Source organism: Ornithodoros turicata, chromosome 6, assembly GCF_037126465.1.
Source record: "Ornithodoros turicata isolate Travis chromosome 6, ASM3712646v1, whole genome shotgun sequence".
NCBI classification, from domain to species: domain Eukaryota; kingdom Metazoa; phylum Arthropoda; class Arachnida; order Ixodida; family Argasidae; genus Ornithodoros; species Ornithodoros turicata.
The window spans coordinates 501,400-522,405 of NC_088206.1; the positions used below are offsets into that span (position 1 = coordinate 501,400).

A 21,006-nucleotide genomic window follows, 5' to 3' on the forward strand; every position below is an offset into this window, starting at 1 on the left:
TTTCGGGAACCTTCTGTTTCTGCTCTGTTTTCTTCAACAACAACTTTTATAGCGTTGAATTCATTGTATAAGCGATGCAGAGCGAAATTCCCTAGAGTGAGCTCGAAATTCTCTACATCTAGGAAAATTTCCCTACAGTTGGCAACGCTGTTACGAATATTGATGCCTTGAGAGTGGACAGACACTTGGTCACGTGGTTTATACGAATTTTACCCTCTCCCCTGCCGCGAGACTAAGCATCGGTAAAGTGTACATGGCTTGCTGCAAGTCCACAGTGACGCTCAGTCCTCTTTCAAAAAGCGACGCAAGGACCGTTATCAGCAGAGACATCGAAAACGATGTCTCTGCTGATAACGGTATAATACCACAGCTATCACGAGTGAGAAGAGGCGTGTACGTGGTCCAGAATCTGCGTCTCTCGAGACGCACGAAAACGACGGTTTTCGCATCTTTTAAGACCTGTTACCACTGTAAAAGGAAATGTAATGTGTACTGAAGTAGGGTAAATCCGACGTGCGCTTTCTGTTTCTGACATATCGCCTGTTTTTGAATTACATTTCTGGTGTCTGAAAATTGACAAAAGTGCTCGTTGGCAATACCTGACGGAAGATAAATACCGTTTACTCGACACATTTCAGACAAGTAGATTTTTAAATAGAATTTTGTGCACGTCATGTGAAAGACCTTGTATGTGGACAAGCATAGTAATCTTTATTGAGAAATTGGCCCGCAACACATGTACCTGCAGGGAACACAGAGCAGACTCCTACTAGGTTGGTCACCGCGCGGTCTCCAGCGCAGGGCAGGAAAAGGCCCTTGCGGGAAGAAGTCTTTTTATTCAGCTTGGTGAGATTTTCCGTCCGTCCACTGAATAAACTGAGCTGGGTTCTTACGAATCAAGTACAGTGTTTCTTCCTCCTGTAGTTCAGGGCTCTGCTATACACGTGCAGTAAACGAAAATTTTGTGACCGGCGTTGGAAAGAAGTAAACGCCATTCATAAAGAACTCGTACGTTCACCACAAATAACCGCCTATTCCGTCCACATTCCTGAGTACCGCCGTATCCTCCATCGGGAATATTTCATGCTTTGCAATTAACTCTGCAGTGCACATTTACTGAAAATGACACTACAAAACTGTACATTGTTCTCGGAAACTGTAAAAACAACAACATCGAATTAAATATCGTAATAAAGTTCGGGGCTCCCATACGAAACTACGCAAGCGCGCACACACACGATACTTGGAAATATCAGACGCTTTCCCACAAAGCATTGAACCAAGTCACAACTGTAAAATGTAAAAGTTTAGCGCTTCTCTCAACATACAGTTTCCCTCTCAAGCGCCCCTTTTTATTAATCTTATCTTGATTGGAAACCTCGTCTTAGCTATCCCATCTACTTTTACACACAGTTGATTCACGAGACTCTCTTATTTTGGGTCAAACGCGCACAATTATAAGCCATATTGCCAGCTGTTATTGAGTGGCTTCAGGATGGGTGCCCGTTGTCTCGGTGTACTGCTGCACCCAACCATGGCGATGGAGATGACCTGGTGTTGCATTGCATTATACGACGTTACGTTGTCTCTTCAGACGAGTGTAGCTTCCTTCTTTGCACTGCAAAAAAATAAAAAAATGAAAACGCAATAGTTTAGGCTTTGTCCCGTCCAGAGAAATAGTGTGGGAGATTAGCTCTGTGGAAAACACAAAGCTGTAATTTGATAGAGTACAAACAGAGCATAAAACCGCGTGCCAAGCCGTGACCGGTGATGGTCCTGAACAGCTAGTTGTAGAACAGGAATAAACTGTTAATTCCCATTTGATGACGTGCGAAGTAGACATTCGGCGTTCTGAGAAGCCAAAGAATTTCGGCGAAAGCTTACGAGGTGTTCAAACGCAGAAAATGGATTGTAATTCTGGAAGATGGGAATGAATGTCCTACCCTCACGAGGACACCGTTAGCGCTGCAACAATGTAGGTACGGACCACCGCGTTTTTTCGTCCGCTAATTTCATCCTTTGTTACTGGTTCGTTTTTGCCTGATTAGAAGCGGAACATAGGTGGGTTCCCTTTGGATCGAGGCGGATCGATGGGCGACACAGAAAAAGGAACACGCTAAAGCGGCTGTTTCTTTTTTTCTTCGTCGTCCCATCGATAAGGTGTTCTCAACGTAAGTTTGCCTGCCTGTATCATCGTCATATATAAATATAAATGGGCTGCGTGAAACCGCCATGAGACTGGTTGAAGGGACCGAGAAAAGAAACCGTCTTAGTGAGAACACGAAAAACGCGCTTTCTCATGACAAGCGTAGAGATCCGGGATTCGATATATCCCGGATCTCTACGCTTGTCATGAGAAAGCGCGTTTTTCGTGTTCTCACTAAGACGGTTCTCTTTTCTCGGTCCCTTCAACCAGTCTCATGGCGGTTCGAATCCCGAAATCCCGGAATCCCGAAATCTCGGAATCCCGAAATCCAGGCTGCTTTCCACATCCAGAAATCACGGGATTTTCTCAGAAAAATTCCGGGATTTCGGGACATGAAGAGAATACTGCATATCTACTGTCGGTGCAATCGCGATACAGAACTGTGGAACAATAACGAGTTGTTTAATTTCTAGCACTCGTTTTGAATGACAATTCTTTGTCAAGCACCCGAATAGTGCGCGCATGTTTCCTTGCATGCGCGGCATGCGAACTTCCATTTTTGACGCCTTTGGGCGCGTTAAGCAGGCTCCCGAGCGCCATAACCCGGGTTTTCACGGGAACATACCCTCGGTGCCTCTACTTAATGGTGTTTGCGAGCCTATCCGGAAGCCGAGCGCCAGAGCCGCTGAGCGCGCGCCGCCTATCGAGCTTTCTTTTGTCGTCTGCTTTTAAGTAAACATAGCAGTCCTTTATAATCGTATAACTATTTACCGCCGACATCCGATGACTCCGGAAACACAAAGAGCATGGACGGTTGCAACGTGTTCCAACGGTTGCGCCATTTCGAAAGGCAGTTCACCGGAACATGCGTCACGCTCCGGAACTGGCCTCGCTCTTCCCCAGCGTTCTCCGGCTCCGAAGAAGGGGTGCGCAGGGTGCAACCGGGAACGTGCACCGGAAGTCACTTTGGAGTGATCCCATGAAAGAGGGAATGTTCCCGGAGCACGAACCTAACGCGCCCTTTGACACAGGCGCCGGAGTTCCGTGCATTGCTTTCCTCTTCCGTCGAACTGCTAGGTGCGTGCACTTCAACAACAGCACAATGAAGAAGACGAAGAAAATATTGTCTACGACAAACGAAGCGTGTGGCGGCTTCCAGCAAAAGTCAAGCGATTCAACCGGCACGTCGTTTTATGTCTGGGCGTTAGGTGCCGTGGCAAATTACCAAAATCTGGTACAGCCTCCACGAAAGGCCTCCACAAACACCTTCTTGGAAATAAGGTGAACCATTCGCTTGGCAATTAAACCATCTGGAGTTCCGAAAGCCAGTTTTTCTACAATATTATGCAGCCCGGTGCCAGTCTCAAACAAACTGGTGTGAAGAAACAGTGCCGAGGAGAGACACACAAAACGCAAGCATTTGCTACTGAAAGCTCGTGTATGAACGCTGCCTCGGCTTCATCTCAATCCCGTCCCGAAATGACGGGACTGCGAAAATGGCTCGCCATTCCCAGCACTACTCCCGACGTCCCCACTGTCATCAAGCGGGGTCGAAGGTTGCGGAATTATCCGTTCAAGCAAGGCGAGAATCCCTATTCTTCCTGTCCTACAGTCTTCGACAAGCGGCCATAGTGCGAGTTTCTACCATTTTCGCACTACAAAGTGTTTGATCGTTCACACAGCAGTCTGTGAGAGCCGGCGCGTCGGAAAGCATCAACTTGACAAGTACTTTTGCCGCCCTGATTTCTAGGCCAGCCAGTGCAGGTGAGAACGATGAGAAACATGGCGGGCAATTGATTTGTTCACGAAATTACAATTAAGGCTCTGAATATAGCATCAAATATTTATGACAGCAACTACAAGGGGCACAGAAACATAAATATGCATAGCAGCAACTGAGAGAAACTTAGGGACAGGGAAGTCACAGGTGTGTAAATACATGCACATGGCATGGCCGAGCGGGTAAAAGCATTTGCTCGATGGTTGGTGGTAGCCCAAGCGAGGTGATGGGTTCGAATCCTACCACCGGATGTATTGTCAGAGGTATTCCGGTAGACACAGTTCCCCTTGAAGTTGGCACAGAGCGCACACTAACCCCGTGGTTCTCCATTCCTTCCTGCTGACCTCTCTCCATGTCTGTACGCCACAGCTGCTTCGCGGCGCTATCACGAAAGAAATCGCTGTGCAGATTGTCATTGGAATGCGATAGCATTTATGGCCTCATCCTCCGACGATGGACGGTAGAGGCCTGTGGAGACTCAAGTAGCGGACGTACTTGGCAACCACTAGCCTTCAGGAAGACACAATCTATTACACTTCCCGTGCGGGTTGTGATAATTTTATCGTCACTGGCTAGATGCAAATCGGAGACCTCTCTCATCAAGTCCGTGGATCAGTCGGCTTCTTTATGTCCCATTGCAATTATGGGCATGTTGTGTTCCTTCAAGTTTTCTACGAAGGTGATGCTTGCAGAGTAATTGAAGACTTTGGCTAGAAGGAACCCATTCGTCTTGCCTTTAAAGGATACCGGTGTAATGCTTACCAGCACGGTGAGGGTGAGGGCACCTTATAGTTCACTTCTACGACGCATAGGTGGGATAACTTTGAAAATCATCCTGGCGCTTACCGTGCTACAGAGAGCATCCCAATGAAGGCCACTGAGGGATGTTTTTGTTGTGGGTGGTTCTCCGCGTCCACACGATTCCCAGAGCAAGAGGGACATCACACCTCTTCATCTCCTGTACCAGCATCATCTTTCCCCTCTCTTTCACCATCCCCTGGATGCACCTAACCGCAACCCACGAGCAGGCTGCACCTTTCGCAAACATTATTCCCCCTCTTTACGACTATACGCCATCAACTTCGTCTGCAGCGGCTAGCACGTGCTCTACCTAGTCTACTTTGAGAGTGACTATCTTGACCGCAAAGACAGTTTCGTCATTTCTCGAGTAGATGGCGGCACCGGCACTTCTCAGATTCACCACTTTTCTCTGAGCAGTGCGTTAAAAAACTGAGCGTCAAAAATTGTCATCGATGAAAGTAAGATTGGCGTACCATGGAGTTCCTGTTTGTTGGTCCGTCCCATGGTATATCGTAAGGTTCCTCCTGACGATGGTCCATGGTGGGTATGTACGATGTCCTAGCGTATTGGCTCACCAAAGGAGTACCTAATAATGACATATACTTTTTATTTACTGTCTTTGGGTATCTATGTAGACTTACTTTGCATGATGGTAGCTCTCTTGAGACACGCCCAGGCAATGACGATGGCTGTGATGATGACTGTGAAGGAAGCCACCACAGGCACGACGAAGTACGTCTTGTAGTAGAATGGCATGTCGTCCATTACGGGGAATGGGCTGCTGCCATCTAGAGGACAGACAAGTCTGGCTCAAAAACGACGTCAATCGTCAATTCTTCGTCAAAATAATTACGATACAATTCCAAATATTTCTCATTTGATCGCCTCGCTGGGATGTCACTCGTGTTTTCGTCGCCGTGTAGGAGTACACTGGCTGTTTCGTGATAACTAAGGGTTTGCTAAGGTCGGTCGCGACTACAAGCCATTGGTTGGTCGACCTATCGCAGACAAACGACATAAAAGAGAGAGCCACGAAAAAAAAGTAGAATTTACGGATGAATATGGAAGGTAGAAGCCTAATTAACTGTCCTTCTTACGTTTCAACATGCGCCCCCCTAGAAGTACTAGGTAAGTCTGGGAAGTAAACGCAGTGTTCTTGATAATGACAAGTTGGGAATGAAGATGGATCAATCATGAGGATGTTCACCGAACGCCCGAAGGAAACGAACATTTTATTGCGGGAGTTACTCTCGAACGTGAACATATGTATACGGTGGGTACATGCATGGCCCATTGCCACGCGTTTCTTTGCCTTAATAAATGATGATGTGCACCTGAAAGATGCGTGACAGCCGGAAGGTCGTGCGAGAAATCTCCCCGTCCGTATAGGTTGAAAGCAGCCATGCGGAAGTTGTATCGGGTGCCGCTGCGCAGATCTGTCAATGTAACCGCATCCTTGGTGGCCGGAAAATGAAGTTGACGTTTGTCACCGTCATCTGTACCGTACTGGATTTCGTATTCTGCAACAGGCAAGATGTCAATGTTTTTCTTTCTTTCTTTTTTACGTGGAGAGACAACTCACGAATAATAGGAGCCGCAGCAGAGGGTGGACTGTTCCAGTGCAAGCTTACGGACGACGAAGTGATGCTCGTCACTCGAAGGCTCGGCATTGAGGGAGGATCTGCAATTTATCGCTTGAGTTTATTTCCACCCTCGAGGGTTGCAAATCGAAAGCTACTTTTGAATTTCATCGGTACAACACTACCACTGGGTGATCATAAATTGACGGGAATATGTTGGACATTTGACGTGAGTGGGTAAATCTGGGAGCACGATGTAATGATGGACATTACTTTTCTCTTTGACGTTTGATGTGTTACAGTCTGTATAGATTACATATTCGAAAATCGGGACAGGCGACGAAATAGTTATGTTGTCAACCCTTTCATGATGTGTTGTGTGAAACCAACAGGAGTCCCTTGTGTATAAGGAAAAAAAAAATTTGGGGCAGACATTTATGCCAACTGATTCAGGGGGGTGTTTAGACCACCACGGATGTTTACAAAAAAAAAAAAAAACACACACACACAAAAAAAAACTGAGTATTTTGTGAAGGTAGGCGGGTATCAGATACGGAACGTTATCCGAAGCGTTCAACCACTAGAGGACTCTGAAGTTAGCTAAGACGCAACTAAAGCCCAGAGACGGCAGCTAAATTGGTAGAAGCGCGTGATATTAGCTGACGGCATTTATATTTTTTGTACTGAGCCCCTGTGCGGGGTTGATTTATAATTCGAAACGAAATAAATCTCGTATTTTATTCCGTATTGGCTTTTTAAAAGAGCCAAACCTGCTTATAAAAATAACAACAGTCCATAGCGAAACGAAACGTTGCAACTTAAGAGCCCACCAGGAATGAATACCTTCTAAAAAATATATAATCCCTTTCATCAACAATTTAAGTGGAGAAAAACATGCCGCGATTTTACGGAAACCTATTTCATTTGATGACAAGTTTTTGATGGCCATATCGAGCAATAAAATAAGAGTGTACAGATAACTATACAAGAGTTCTTTTTTATCCTTTACGGATTTTTAAACAAAAAGATACGAGAACAGCATAGATGTCGTTTTTGCGGTTGAGTCACAAGGCAAGGCGGACATCCTCTGTAGGAAAGTACGTAACTACAAGATGACTAATTCCCTAAAATTCACTACACGTACACATACGTCAGATGATGATTAGGTAGATTTAGAGCAAAAGCGAGATAGCAGAATGGGAGACAATCGTCGTTGAAAAACATTCTATCTCTTAAAAAATCCTAAGACGCGCATGCGCGTTGAAATATCAATCGCAAAATTTTGATATGTAGATAAGCCGAAGCCGAAACTTTTTATCCCAAGTCTCTGCAGGAAGGCAAATAACCCTTTCGTTGACTACCGCCTAGAGGTATAGTGTACAGCATTCCCCTCACCTGCAGGAAGATATCGAAGGTCGGCTCATTTGCATGGCACAATTTGGCAATGCATATCTCAAAGCGCGCTCACGTCCCAGTATTTCAAAGATAAATAATGACTTCCTCTAATTTTGCTATATCACAGTTCCCTGAAAGCATGTAATTAAAAAGTTAATGAAAATGTCCCTTAATTAGCCACCTCACTGCACAAGCACCCTTATTCCCAATGGTCCACAATGACACAATTCAAAGTGTCCTGATGCAATTTTTTTTTGTTGAAAATTTGGTGCAGCTAAAAAAAAAAAAGCACCATGTATACAGGGTGCTCATTTTTATCCTTTACAGATTTTTTTCTAAAAACCTACCATAGCTACAAAGATGCCCGTTTTTGCAGGTGGGTTCTACGGCCAGGCAGACATGCTGTAGGAAAGGGGGGTAATGTTTAATAGAATGAAAAGAAAGAAAAAAAGCATAGCATAGGAAAGCATACGTATGTGACTACTGGGCAACTAATTAACTAAAATTCATTCATTAACTGTTTGGTGATTAAGATTTTTAAGGTTAAGATGTTTTCGGGGAAGTGCGAAATAGCAGAAGTAGACCTCGACATTATTCAAATCCACTCTCTATTTATAAATGTCCTGAAACGAGTACGTACCTACAGCTAGATATAAATTTTCCTATGCAAATGAGCCGATACCGAAAGGAGCGACGGGCGTTCGCCTTGGAGGGCCACGTGTTTCGTAGCGATGGAGCTGATCTGACGGCCAGATAGGCCGGCCTCGCTAGCTCAGTCGTTAACGTGTTGGCTTGATGAGCTCAAGATCGCGAGTTCAACCCCGGTCGAGGACGGTAGCAATGTGGGGGAGGTAAACCTTGCTTCCAGCGCCGTGCTTCTGGCGCATGTCAAAAGAACACCAGGGGCCCTATTCTCATCAAAGCAATCGACCTCGATTACCTTGTATCTCGCCTGTCATTGGTCGTTACGTGAGGAAGGCGTGAAGAACGGAAGTGAATGTCACGCGCCCTCAACCAATAGTCGAGCTCTCAATCCTACAGTTTTCGTGATAGAGGAGATAAAGCATGAACAGTGCAGGAGCAAGTGCTCGACGATTGGTTGAGCGCGGTGACATTGATTTCTGTTCTTCACGTACGATCAATGACAGACGAACACAAAGTGATCGAGGTCGATTAGTTTGACGGGAATAGGGCCCCTGGTGGTCAAAGTTATCCGCAGTCCTACTCTGCAGCACTTGCAGCAGGCCCCCACACAAATAAACTGACACACCTTACGTGTAAATATACTCCAATTAATAATACCTTGCCGTCGATCTTCAGGCCCAGATAAGCCTGAGGTACTGTAGCTTCTGTGCTCGCCAAGTACGTAGTTCTGGTTTCGGCTCATTTGCATAATAAAATTTGGCAATTTATCTCAAAGTACTTGCTCGTTCCAGGATTTTTAAAAACAGGGTGGATTCAAGTAATGATTGCCTCCAATTCTGCTCAATCGCACTTCCCGAAAACGAGTTGATGAATTTTAGATAATTAGTTGCCCGGTAGTTGCACGCACTTTCCCACGGGACCAGCTCCCGTGGCATAGTGGTTAGGATGCTCGCTTTCCACGCTGAGACTGGGAGGTGACACGGGTTCGAATCCTGTCACCGGCTGTGCTGTCTCAGGTTTTCCCAAGACTTTCCAGACGAATGTCGGCACAGTTCCCCCTGAAGTAGGCCCAGGACGCATACTAACCCCCCACTCCTTCATGCTGTACTCTCTCCATCTGTCCACGTATGTACGCCGCTCATAGCCACAGTTGCTTCGCGGCGCTAACACGATAACAAAACAAAACTTTCCCGCGGGATGTGCGCCTGGCCGAATAACGCACCTGAAAAAACGGCATCTGCGTAGCTTTCATAGTTTTTTTTTTCCTCAAAAATCTGTACCAAATAAAAATGACCACCTTGTGTATGACGGTTACCTCCGTTGAGAGTTGTGCATGAGACTTCTTCCGAGGGAGGACCAGGCCCGACTTCGTTAAATGCCTTCAGAATAAACTTGTATACTGTGGCTGCTTGCAATCCACGAAAGGTCTTGGTGGACGTGTCCCTATTAACTGTGTCATATACCAAGGGGATGCCATCCATTTTGTGTCCAATGTGGTAGCCCTTCAACTCTCCGTTCAATTGGTCGGCTGGCGGAGGCTGGAGGAAAAGCACCGTCATATCATAAGCGCCACCGAAAGATGATGAGCGTACCTCCCATGAGAGCCGGATGTTCCGCGTATCCAAGGCCTCGCATTGGATATTCATTGGTGGAGCACTGGGTTCTGCACGAGTGTTGCGCTATATATACCGGGTGTCTCAGTTAAATCCCCGGGCTAAATAATTCGCGCACCGGTGCACCAATCGATACAAGTATCTGTCCAATACCGCCTACAAGATGCGCAATGCGTGAATGAGCGGGAGGCGCTCATTATTTAAATAAAAATTCAAATGAGTTTCGTGAAAAAAGCTACCTTCTAAAGCAGGGCGCCGTCGGCCTTAAAATGGGTACTACCCCTTTTGGGACTTTCAGTGGACACCTTTTAGAAAAAAATCTGCCACCGAAGCGGGTCATTTGTTGCAGTAATTAATTGGTTTCGGTTTACGTATTTTTGTCCCGGCTGGTCGCGGCGAAGCGCAAAAGGATGTAATTCATTGGTGTAAGGACGTTATTCATTGGTGGACATGGGAGTGAAAGAGCGTCCTTTTGCGCTTCACCGCGACAAAAATATGTAAACCGAAACCAATTAATTACTGCAACAAATGACCCGCTTCGGTTGCAGATTTTTCTCTAAAAGGTATCTACTGAAGGTCCCAGAAGGGGTAGTACCCATTTTAATGCCGACGGCGCCCTGCTTTAGAAGTTAGCTTTTTCACGAAACTCATTCGAATTTTTATTTAAATAATGAGCGCTTCCCGCTCATTCACGCGGTGCGCATCTTGTAGGCGGTATTGGACAGATACTTGTAAAAAAGAAAGTTATTCGAAAGTTATAGTGAGTTCGCGAATTATTTAGCCCGGGGATTTAACTGAGACACCCGGTATATATATATATATATATATATATACAGTAAAAAGCAAGAGTAAATCGTTCGTATTACCTTCGGCAGTTGATTGAAAGATGACTGGATCCGAAGGATCCCCAAAGCCGACGGAATTTTCTGCTAAGACCAGTGCGGCATATTCAGTACCGGGGTGAAGGTTGTTAACCATGACCGAGTTTCGCGTTCCGTCCACCTGTTGCTCCTGAAGGACGCTTCCTCGAGCTACGAAAGTAACCCCGAGCTACGGCCGCGTCGCGTTGTAGAAGCGATATACTTACATGATTTCCTCCAGTACCTAAACACGTATCTTAGCACCTGCTTTCTGAGTGGTGCCCATTTAACCGATACATATCGGCTACGACGTTCTGTCACCACCAAGTCACGTGGGCTTTCCGGTGGTTCTGGAAATAGAGGGAAAATGCGTGGTGCAACGTCACGGGAGAAGCTGGCACCCTCACAAATTATTCATTTTTGTTGAAGCCAGATTTAGATAAGTACCACAAAGTTTGTAGACCGTAAAAGGTCTTGCCTCTTACACAGGCCAAACTGATCGCTGTCTTAATGGTACACTACGTGAGGCCGGCCTATGGAACAGCATTCTTTGCGGTGCTGTTTCGGGGAAGATTTTTTCCTAAAAGTTTGTGGATGTTGTAATAAAAACGTGTGATTTGAAGTGGTGATGTGGGCAAGCATTGCGCTTGTCCCATCCTACGGTTTGCAATACACAAGCGTGGCTCCTTCAACGGTCGTCGGGGCAGTATCGTTTACGGTGCTGTTCCCGTGAAGATATTTCCTAAAATCCTTCAACAAGTTGAATTTCTCAATTTTTTTGCGAAGAAACAAACAAACACGCGTGGCTGTGCTTTCACTCTGGTGTGCTTGAAATTGCTAAAATCCCCAATGCATTCATTTTAAGAAATGGATAACGAACCAGCCCACCTCTGTCGGAGGTCATTCAACACCTTGTGTCTATATCCGTGGATGCTGCGAAGAACTTGTATACCTGCACGAGGAAATCGAAGCGGGGCAGCACAATCCAGCTGATTTCGCCACCAGATTCAGAGAGTGGAACCCACTTGGCCAGAGGGTTTTTAGGCCGTACTAGTGGTTCAACACCTTGGTACTTTCCACTCATGGATGCAGCATTGTCGTAAAACCGTCCGCGACGGACCTTTGTTTATGCCATGTGCGTCGACGAAACCTATTAAAGCTTTGAGCATGTATTACAACGTATATTTCTTCCAACTTGCAAACGAACCCCCAAGAATACACAGAACCTTATTCCGTCCACGCTGTCCCGCTCCACAACTCGAATTTCCTCTTCCCCAAACCTGCTCATGGCCATAGGAGCGCCCCAACCGTAGCACTTCTCCCCAATCACGGTACGGATCAGCGTCCAGCATATAGGGATGTAAACAAGCGGACGGGTAGTGTGGCGATGCATCTTGGAGGCTTGATATGGCACATAGAACCGGCGCAGAGTTGCGTATGTCAGCATACGTACCAGGCTAAACGTAGCGAGAACAGCTGTAGCGCTGCGATGCGTGGATGCCAGCGTGTGAGAGTTTGTCAAAAATGATGCGGCGAAAGGTGAACGGCAGGTAGGGACGTGGCTGTTCGGAGGACATATTGCACCACAGGTGAGTTGCAGAACCAGGGCACCATACGCGTCGACAACGTAGTGGGTATTCCTGGTGGGGGGCAGGGCCGACAACTCGGGATCATAGTCTTGAGCGTGTGCGACATCACGCGCGCGCAGCTCGAGTACGTCAGACACAGTGATGGCACGCGCGTCAGTCACCATGGATAATGTATCGGCAACGGTTCGAAGTGCCGCTTGTGTGGCGGATGTTAAATATAAATTCCAGGATAATTGATATATGGGGCATCTCTCGCGGTGACCAGTTCCAGACCAGTCGCCCTCTGTGGCGTGGTCACAGAGCCGTAGCCATGGGAAGGGGGCGAGAGCGGCAGCCGCCCCGGGCGCCCTCACCAGAGAGGGCGGCGAACCGCAGGCCCTGGCAGGCTGTTCGTGCAGTATAAAGCGGGAATGAAGAGAATTTGAATTTACGATCTCGACAGTGCGAATTCTTTGTTTACAGAGCTTCTGAGTGAGGAGGAGGGCCTGTCACGTTTACTTTGTCCCTAGCGCAAACTCGCTTCGCGGTGGCTCTGCGCGGTCAACATAATCAGCAGAGAACACGAACCGGCCCGTGCCTAGAGATGGGCTTTGTCTTTTCACCTCCGCAATCTTTGCGCCATCTTGACCACAACTGCAAGCGCAACCTTCGACGGGTTTATAGAAGCTGCTGGCCTTCTCCCATTTAGGAAGCGCGATGATTGCAGAAGGTCGAGATTACACACTTCTGAAGAGACCACACGTTGGCGGACGGCAGTTGATGATGGCGTCTGCATCGCGGACTGTGGTTGTTAACTTCTCCAAGTTCAAATGCAGGCTTCCGAGGGACCTTCTCAAAGCTTCTTTGGCGGAACGAATTATTCATTCCCACGAACCACCCTACCATGGCGCCCGTTCCACGGTGAACCTCCAGTGAATACAGTAGGCAGCGGCGAAGTCCAGGACGTCATTCAAAGAGAGTGTGGACAGGAGGCGGGACGTATAGTAGGGGGGGAGGAGGGGCAGGTGCGGGCGTAGTCGGTCATCAGAATGGGGGCAGAGGTTGCTGCGTGGACATTCCGGATGAACTGCGCCTGTGACGCCGCAGGTGCAAGGAAGGATGTAGGCCTCCTGTTTGCGATGCTCAGTGTTGGATACATGTAGCGGTCCTACGAAGTCGACTCCGACGAAGTAAAAGGCGGATGTTTGCATGATTCTTTCATTTGGAAGGGGAGCTACGAGCGCAGATTAGACAGCACAGTACGTCCGAGTTGTACGCAAGGAACCGTTTGGCGACCTTTGAGTACACGAGATCTTCGCCGTAGCTCGCTGAGAGTGTCGGAACTCCTGCACGGTATAAACGTTGGTGAGTGTCCATTATGTTTACCTTTGCTTAGGTGGTAGAAGGACGGAATACTGAATATCATTGCAGTCATCCATTTGCTGTAGTCGGCCTCCGACTTGCGAGAGCAAGTGGTGGCATAAGAATTGATGGAAGGCCATTATCGACGATGAGCGGAAAACGGGAACCGTGGCCTCAAACACCGACACTTCCTCCAGGAACGCTTCTCTTTGTGTGCGACATGCCCACAAATGTTCACCTGAGTTCTTCAGCGGTGAGCGTTCCGGTGCTTTTTGCTCGCTGATGGAGCAAGTTATAAATGTACCGAAGCAAGTAAACAGTATTCCTAAAGGGTGCTTGAGTGAGCTGTAGTTCAGAAGTAGAAGCAGTGGGAAGTTTGAGCCTCCTCTACCCTAGGTATCGCGGTGTCCATTTGCCGGACTCGCTTTGCACCCAGTGCAGGGCAGTCTTGGAATCAGTTCAGAAGAATGCTTGCGCGGGTGTTATGTGTAGTGATTTGAGGACGCGATCGAGTAGGCAACCCGGAAACTGAAGACGCAGAAAGGTCACTGGTTTCAGCGGGGCAATTCTACCCTTGGCGATGAACTGCACACCCTGATTCCACGGTTGTCGGTGTGGATGCGGGAAGGCCATCTATACCCATTTGTTCCGAGAGTCTTGCATGCGTGTCTCCACATGTAAGTCAAAGTTTCTAGATTGGTTTTCCTTTCACAAGGACTAGAACAGCAACCGAGCAGTCACGATGAAGGGAAGCGTGATACCAAACGCGGCATAGCGGTGACCTCGCTCTCGTAGTTGGCGCCGCTCAAGCTAATGCCATCTATAATTCGATTTGCGTCATGTGTGACATATACTAGGAGATAGTTGAATTTCTCAACTGGGGCAAAGTCGGTGTTGTGGTGGAACATGGCTTCGAAGTGTTCCCAAAAACGTTGCCAATCTTGCAACTTGCCCCGGAACATCGCAATTTGCAACTTCGGCAGCCACACGTTCCGTCTAGCCTGTGTACTTGCTGTCTGCTGATACAGCCTGAGGGCTCCTTTTGTTCGGGCAATGACCGTTTCGAGCTGCTGCCCCTGCTCCAAGATCGCTTCTGTCTCATCGTCATATTTGTCGCAGACGGTCAGTGTTAGAATTTGGCAGTTAGGTCCTCCAGTGCGGCCTGCTTGCGCCAAGGTACTCCACTCAACCTCCACTTCATCGGCCGGAATGTCGGGCTGAGTGAGTATCTCGTAGAGATGGGTAACGGTACGGTTGCCCTCTTCACAAATATGTAGGTACCGCACACAAGCTTGAAGATAGGATTCTTCGAATAACTAGTGGTTTCCGTGCCTGAACACGTCACGCGTGTATAGTAGCTAGCGTTTTAATGCAATTTTGTCCCATGTTACAGTCAAATACAAGTTACGTTACATTCAGAATAGAGCTGTTGTACTCTGGTGTGCCAATTGTGGAACCACCATTTATCTATAATTAAACTGGAACCAGGCAATCAATGCCGTGATGGCATTCATTGCAGGCAGTTGCCAAAGTGAAAATAATGACACGATGGCCGAGTGCAACACAGCGTGCAGAGGAGAATATTAATTTTATCCCCCGGATGAGCGCAGTGAAAACAGTTCACTCCAACTGGGACAAGTTGTGCGTGTTGTCATCAAGTATGGTACCTACCTATGGAAGTAGACTCCTTTACACGTACCGCAACTCTAACCTACATACTGGAGAAAACCTCACCCGAAGTTGATGGATTTAAGAACAAATTTCCAGGAACACTACTACTCTGCGACGGTTAGGCCCTATTCCAAGGCACAGTCTATGCCAGTGCGTGTTAACAAATGTGCTCTCATCCTAAAGCCCTTTTGGATTGCCTACTGTAGGGTGGAACAAGACGTAATGCTTTCAGTGCGGTTCCCAAACTTCGCAGCCCCGCGGCCCAAAAACATATAGACAACCTCGTCGCGAACCCACCTCCCCGTTTCCCTCGTCACGATGCCGTACGTCGTCCGATCTCTGCGCTAGAAGGTTAGACAAACCGATACAATGACATTTTATTGGAGCTACATTCAGAGCAAGTTCTCTGGGCCAAAAAGTCTTGCAAAACCGCAGGAGCCCACGGACATGAAAGCATAGCTACCTCTCCCTAGTGGTTGGAGTGAGCCTGTTTTTTTTTTCTTCTTCTTCTTTTTTTAGCATAGTTTCTCGAAATGAGGACGGTGTTTGCACCGCAACCCTCAGTCCAGGCTCGATCTTAAGCCGTGACCTGCTGTACTTTGTTTTGAGTGTCGCCACAGCGGAGAATCGAAGGTCGCGTAAGTACGTTGTCGCAAACGGAAGCAATATTTTCACGGCTTTTCGCGTCATTAGCGTGTATTCCGTGGACAAACCTGCCCAAGATTCCGGAAGTGGTTATCACGGAAACCGCAACCTTAAACTTCGATCTGAATTCAGGTCCATGAACTGCTGTCCAACAATGTCCAATTCGTCTGCTGTACTAAAGCCCTCGGGAAGAGAAATCGTGCCAAATGGATCCCTGATCCAGTCATGTCTTTTGAACTGGATCTGCGGGAAGTACTTCTCAAACTGAAGCTTGAGAGCCGAGATATGTGCTTTAGTATAACCGAAGTCTTCAGCTGTATCACACGGCTCTGCGCCATGCTCTACGACTGCGTGGTGCGCCGTGTACGCGGGGCATTCGTGTATGCCGCGATAGACGCAGACGCTGTGGCCTTTAGTGGCAGTTTAGTGGGAGTCCTTCAGTGAGATAGTAAGCGCTGTTCTCACGAAATAGATTTTGGCCCTCATGCACAAGTGAAATCAGGCGTGAAAGAGAGGCTGTGTGATGCATCCAAAGCGTCGCGTACACGGCACGCGTTTGTGAGAGACCTCTGGGTCTGCTGCCACGGGCTTTATGGCAACACACAATAGCGGGCACGGCGTGGCTTTTTTTTTAAAGAATCAGTGGCTCGCTTCTTGCCCCCTCGGTACATGTCGCGCCCTCCCTGGGGGCCGCGACCCACAGTTTGGGAACCACTGGCTTATGTGAATTGCCATCTAGTAGGGAACCGATCTTGTGCTTGTGCATGTTGTTTTAGGAAAAAATCTTCCCGGGAACAGCACCGCAAGTACTGATACTGCCCCGACGACCGTTTTATAGGCCGCGCGCATTCAAAGACATGGCCCAGTGGGGGCGGACCGCGTTACCCTTCTGCAATATACGAAGGACGGGCTCCCCTTTGCCTTCCTGAATGTTGTTGGGTGTTATCTACGCTGCGTCTATAAATTCTCATTATCCATATTTAAGGTTCACTAGGGCGGCATGCATGCTTCTATAAGGTATCATATCGCCGGTGTGACTGTATTGCTTGCTTGCGATTTGTGTGTCCAAGAAGAAACTGACTGAGTGTACCTAGCACGATGAGTCTGTACGCGTGGCTCGTTTGGCCGAAGTCATTCTTGGCAACACAGACGTAATTAGTGGCGTCTTTCCTGACGCTGTTGTGGATCACGAGAACTGAGATGAGGCCCGTCGATGTGATTTCTTCGTGGGTCTCGTACCTGCCACCAGTCATTGCTTTTTTAGTAAGACATGAGGAAAAAAAGAAAAAGGAAGGAACCTGTACCTGTCGACGGAAGGCAGCAGCACCGCGTTGTCCTTCTCCCACGTAACCACCAGCGGATGCTGGCCAGTGACGTCACAGGCAATTTTCGCGATATCTCCTCTTTTTACTGACACTTCAGGAGATGACTTGCTGATGCGAGGCGGAACTGTGTCACATACATTAGTTATGAGATTGTTGGTACAAAGCGGTAGATTCTCACCGTGAACAGCCACCTTGACTGCCTTTGACAGCGGTGGTTCTACGCCGTTGCTGACGTCACACTGGTAGATACCGCCGTCGTCGGATTCCACACTCTCAATAACAAGCGTTCCATTGTCGTAAATCTTTCTTCTGCCCACGGGATGTAATGTGATAAGGTCGCTGCTACCTATACGCATTATTCGTGTGACTTGGAAGGAGGTGTGTAAGAAATAAGAAAGTTTTTACCTATCTGCATCTTCCACGTCACCCTCGGTTTGGGAAAGCCGGCAGCGTCGCATGAAAGCACCAGATGACCACCTTGGACAGCGTCGGTGTCTTTGGGTTCCGAAAGCCAAACCGGAGCGGCTGCGAGACCAACAATGTTGTTGAGAACAATACGAGACATAAATATCGTGTGCGTGGATAAAAGAGCGCAGCTTTCATTTGTCACGCATCTGCTGTCATAGTACGAGCATTTGACGAATACAAACACGCAATGAAGAACAAGAAGAAGAAAAAAAAGCTGACGTCAAAGGCCTGAAGGACCAGGGGCGGGTCCCTGGCAGCGCGCGTGCACGGCAGCATCGTAACCGAGCGGGTGCTTTTGCAATGAGCGCCACTACGATGCTACGGTGCTCACGCGCTGGCCCGCGACAGATCACGGACGTTGGTTGCGTCGTCACTGTCGATAACGTGAGACATTTTCAATGCCGAGTAAAGCCATGTTTTCTTTGATAACGTTAAGCTTTATTCCATTCAAAGTTGTAATTTGGCGCCCCCTTTTTAGCATACATGTCAACTGGACCCTTGCGTGCCATACGAGGAACAAACGTTTCCCGTGATGTCTTGTAGCTGGACAGCATCTGCAACAATAAGACACGATTGTTAACGGAAAACACATATGTAAATGACCAAAAGTAGCGCTTACCTCATGTGGTCAACAAGTACGACAGATGTTCCTCGCGCCATCTTGGTGCAGGCAAAACTGAATATCTGCGGTGGGGCGAACCCGTAGGCCTAGGTGGTGTCCCTCGTTTGACAAATATCAAACATTCAGAGTCAAAGCGTACCTTGGCTAGCTATGGTGGTAGTGAGCACAAAATATCGCGATTCGCCCGCATTAATACAGATAATTTGCGCTCGATGAAACATGGCACTGTTTGTAAAGCAGCTACTAGCGGCTACAGAAACGTGCATGCTCTTGGTGTTTATGGTCAGATTATTTCAGAAATTCAATTTCTTAAATGAATGGACGGAAAGTCACATCAAATCACTTCCGAATGGAACTCAATTTTCGCACAACGAGGCATATTGGAGATGTCACCCTCGATAAATCGGACGAGGCTTCTAGAGTTGGAAGTTATGTAGTGCAGGAAAGCCACTGTCAAACAGCAATACGGCGCACACGACGGTTCCAAGTAATGCCCGTTAACAAGAAGAGTAACTGCTTCCGACGAATGGTCTCTCAGTCACTACAACTTTAGAGCACTCAATCAAAAACAACACTGTCGATTTCCATATCAAACTGTTTGAAACGTAGCTTTCAGCAATTACTTTACTCTGTTAGCAGGATTATAACTTTTGCTGCGGCAATGCCGTGTAGTTGCGTTGCTCCAAACTAACCTTGTACCACCAACTCAGACGTAAACCGGTCCGATCCTACACCGTTCGTAGCGACGCACGTGTAGTTGGCAATGTCTTGAGCAGTAACATGTTCAATGCTCAGCATGGACACGCTATCGGAAAGCATCGTTGCTGATATTCCACCATGAGTACGTAGCAGGCCTCCATCCTTGTACCACTTGAAGTTTAGGGGTTGTGACCCCTTTATGGCAATGCAAGAGACGACTGCCCTTTCGTTCAGTTGCTGGTCTTTCGCGAATAGGAATGGCGACAGCTTGGGTGCCTCTGAAAGAGAACTTTGTTCGTCTGATATACCCAGCGTCCCTGCTAGGAAACACACCTGACGCAGCGTTGATTGGGAGAATTGCACATAGCAATAATGCAAGCGCCATGCTTCTTGTAAGGATGCCACCGTTTATTCCTCGCCGGACGTCTAGCGCCACATACCGAGTTTCCGAGACACCAGATGGGCGCGTAGAATAAAATCGCAGTGCGTCCATAGCCCTGAACGCAACGCCATGACCACCCGAGTATATATCAATATTGTGGAGGAGCTAAAAGTAAACCAATTTGTATTTTAAAGGATCGCCTAGAACTACGACAACCAGCCTGCGAAGACAAGTGGCCATGTGAGCACACGCACAGTGACAGTTTGAGGTAGAGTAAAGGCAGCAGTCCATGTTGACGGCGTAAGTTAACAGCCTGTTCGATAATACTTTTAATTTGCTAGCCAAATTGCGATAAAATGGCTCCGCGCGACATCTGGTAGGAAGTAACGTCGAATTGGTCATGCATCAGTGATCTGTGTTCCCGACTGAGCTGCTGCTCCTGATGGCTACGTAGCCGACACTATTCAACTTATTTCAGTTTTAGACCCAGTGTCGTCGGCGTGCAATGTACTTTTGCTGCCGTACTTGACGAGCAATGCGCAGTTGGTGCATACTTTGACACAGTGTTGCCCGTAATTTTCGATTTCAATTTTCTAAATAGCTCTGGGCGCAATTGAGGAGAAAACTGAGACTTAAGAATATTGAGGGCTCAGGCTATCGAATAGATATTTCTATTTTTAAATTATACCTCTACTGATTCAATTACACGTCACCTTTGCTACGTGAAGGACAGGCACCGTGCAGCAGGTCAGAAGAGGATCTGTCTTAGTTGACATCATCGGTTATTCTAGGAAACTGTAAGACGAACCATTGAAGCAAGGTAAGTCTACCCGATTCATCGTTGTGTGTCAGCTAAAATTAGTCACGTGAACGCACTCAGGCATCTATTAGTATTCAGGAGATGCCAACAATTGAAATAGGCCCAGTTCACCGTGGACAGTATAGCGAGGCACCAACGGGAGGAATCGTCTGTGCGGCACGTTGTGTGACATTCAAGTATACTTGAATGTCACGAGGCGCGCAATGTGCCGTTGCAAGTTGGAATCTTTGAAAGAGTCATTAGGACGGCGTAAGGTAGGTGGTGCATCGAGGTGCACTATACCACCGGAGCCGCTATTATTATTGTTCACTCACTCACTAACATCCGTCAAATGCTTAGTGTTGTGCAAAGTGTACGCATGGTAGCAAAAACAAGACGATCCTTTTGCTGGTATGACGTCATGTGAGCGTATAGGAGACGGAATGCGGACAGAATCGCTTTCGCTGAGAAACTCCGCGGGCTGTCAAGCAACTCTCATAGAGTTTCCATGCTGCACTAATCAATCATATTCAGAAGCAGAACAATTTTATGACTCGTGTTTCCTCAATTCGCGTTACATGCACGAATACGCAAATGCAAGGCGCCCGTCATTCGAATGCACGTAGCCGTCAAGTGGCAAGTCTT

The 21,006-nt window shown here is 47.5% G+C and overlaps 1 protein-coding gene across 9 annotated transcripts in view; it reads right to left on the reverse strand.

Annotated features, from left to right (window-relative positions):
• Nucleotides 1-692: 692 nt before the first annotated feature.
• LOC135398750 (cell adhesion molecule DSCAM-like) overlaps nt 693-21,006 on the reverse strand; it is a 41,845-nt gene continuing 21,531 nt past the window's right edge. For 8 of the 9 annotated variants that reach the window (XM_064630176.1, XM_064630172.1, XM_064630170.1 and 5 more), the window contains 13 exons: nt 17,797-17,916; nt 17,570-17,737; nt 17,371-17,515; nt 17,157-17,305; nt 11,048-11,170; nt 10,827-10,991; nt 9,940-10,010; nt 9,663-9,885; nt 6,310-6,408; nt 6,062-6,247; nt 5,369-5,515; nt 5,201-5,313; nt 693-1,618 (listed from right to left, as the gene is read on the reverse strand). In XM_064630176.1, the coding sequence (XP_064486246.1) occupies nt 1,568-1,618; nt 5,201-5,313; nt 5,369-5,515; nt 6,062-6,247; nt 6,310-6,408; nt 9,663-9,885; nt 9,940-10,010; nt 10,827-10,991; nt 11,048-11,170; nt 17,157-17,305; nt 17,371-17,515; nt 17,570-17,737; nt 17,797-17,916 (1,760 nt within the window). In that variant the 3' untranslated portion in view covers nt 693-1,567. Of the gene's footprint in view, nt 1,619-5,200; nt 5,314-5,368; nt 5,516-6,061; nt 6,248-6,309; nt 6,409-9,662; nt 9,886-9,939; nt 10,011-10,826; nt 10,992-11,047; nt 11,171-17,156; nt 17,306-17,370; nt 17,516-17,569; nt 17,738-17,796; nt 17,917-19,173; nt 19,459-19,513; nt 19,679-21,006 lie in introns of those variants that run through there. The other variant, XM_064630168.1, reaches the window with a different exon arrangement.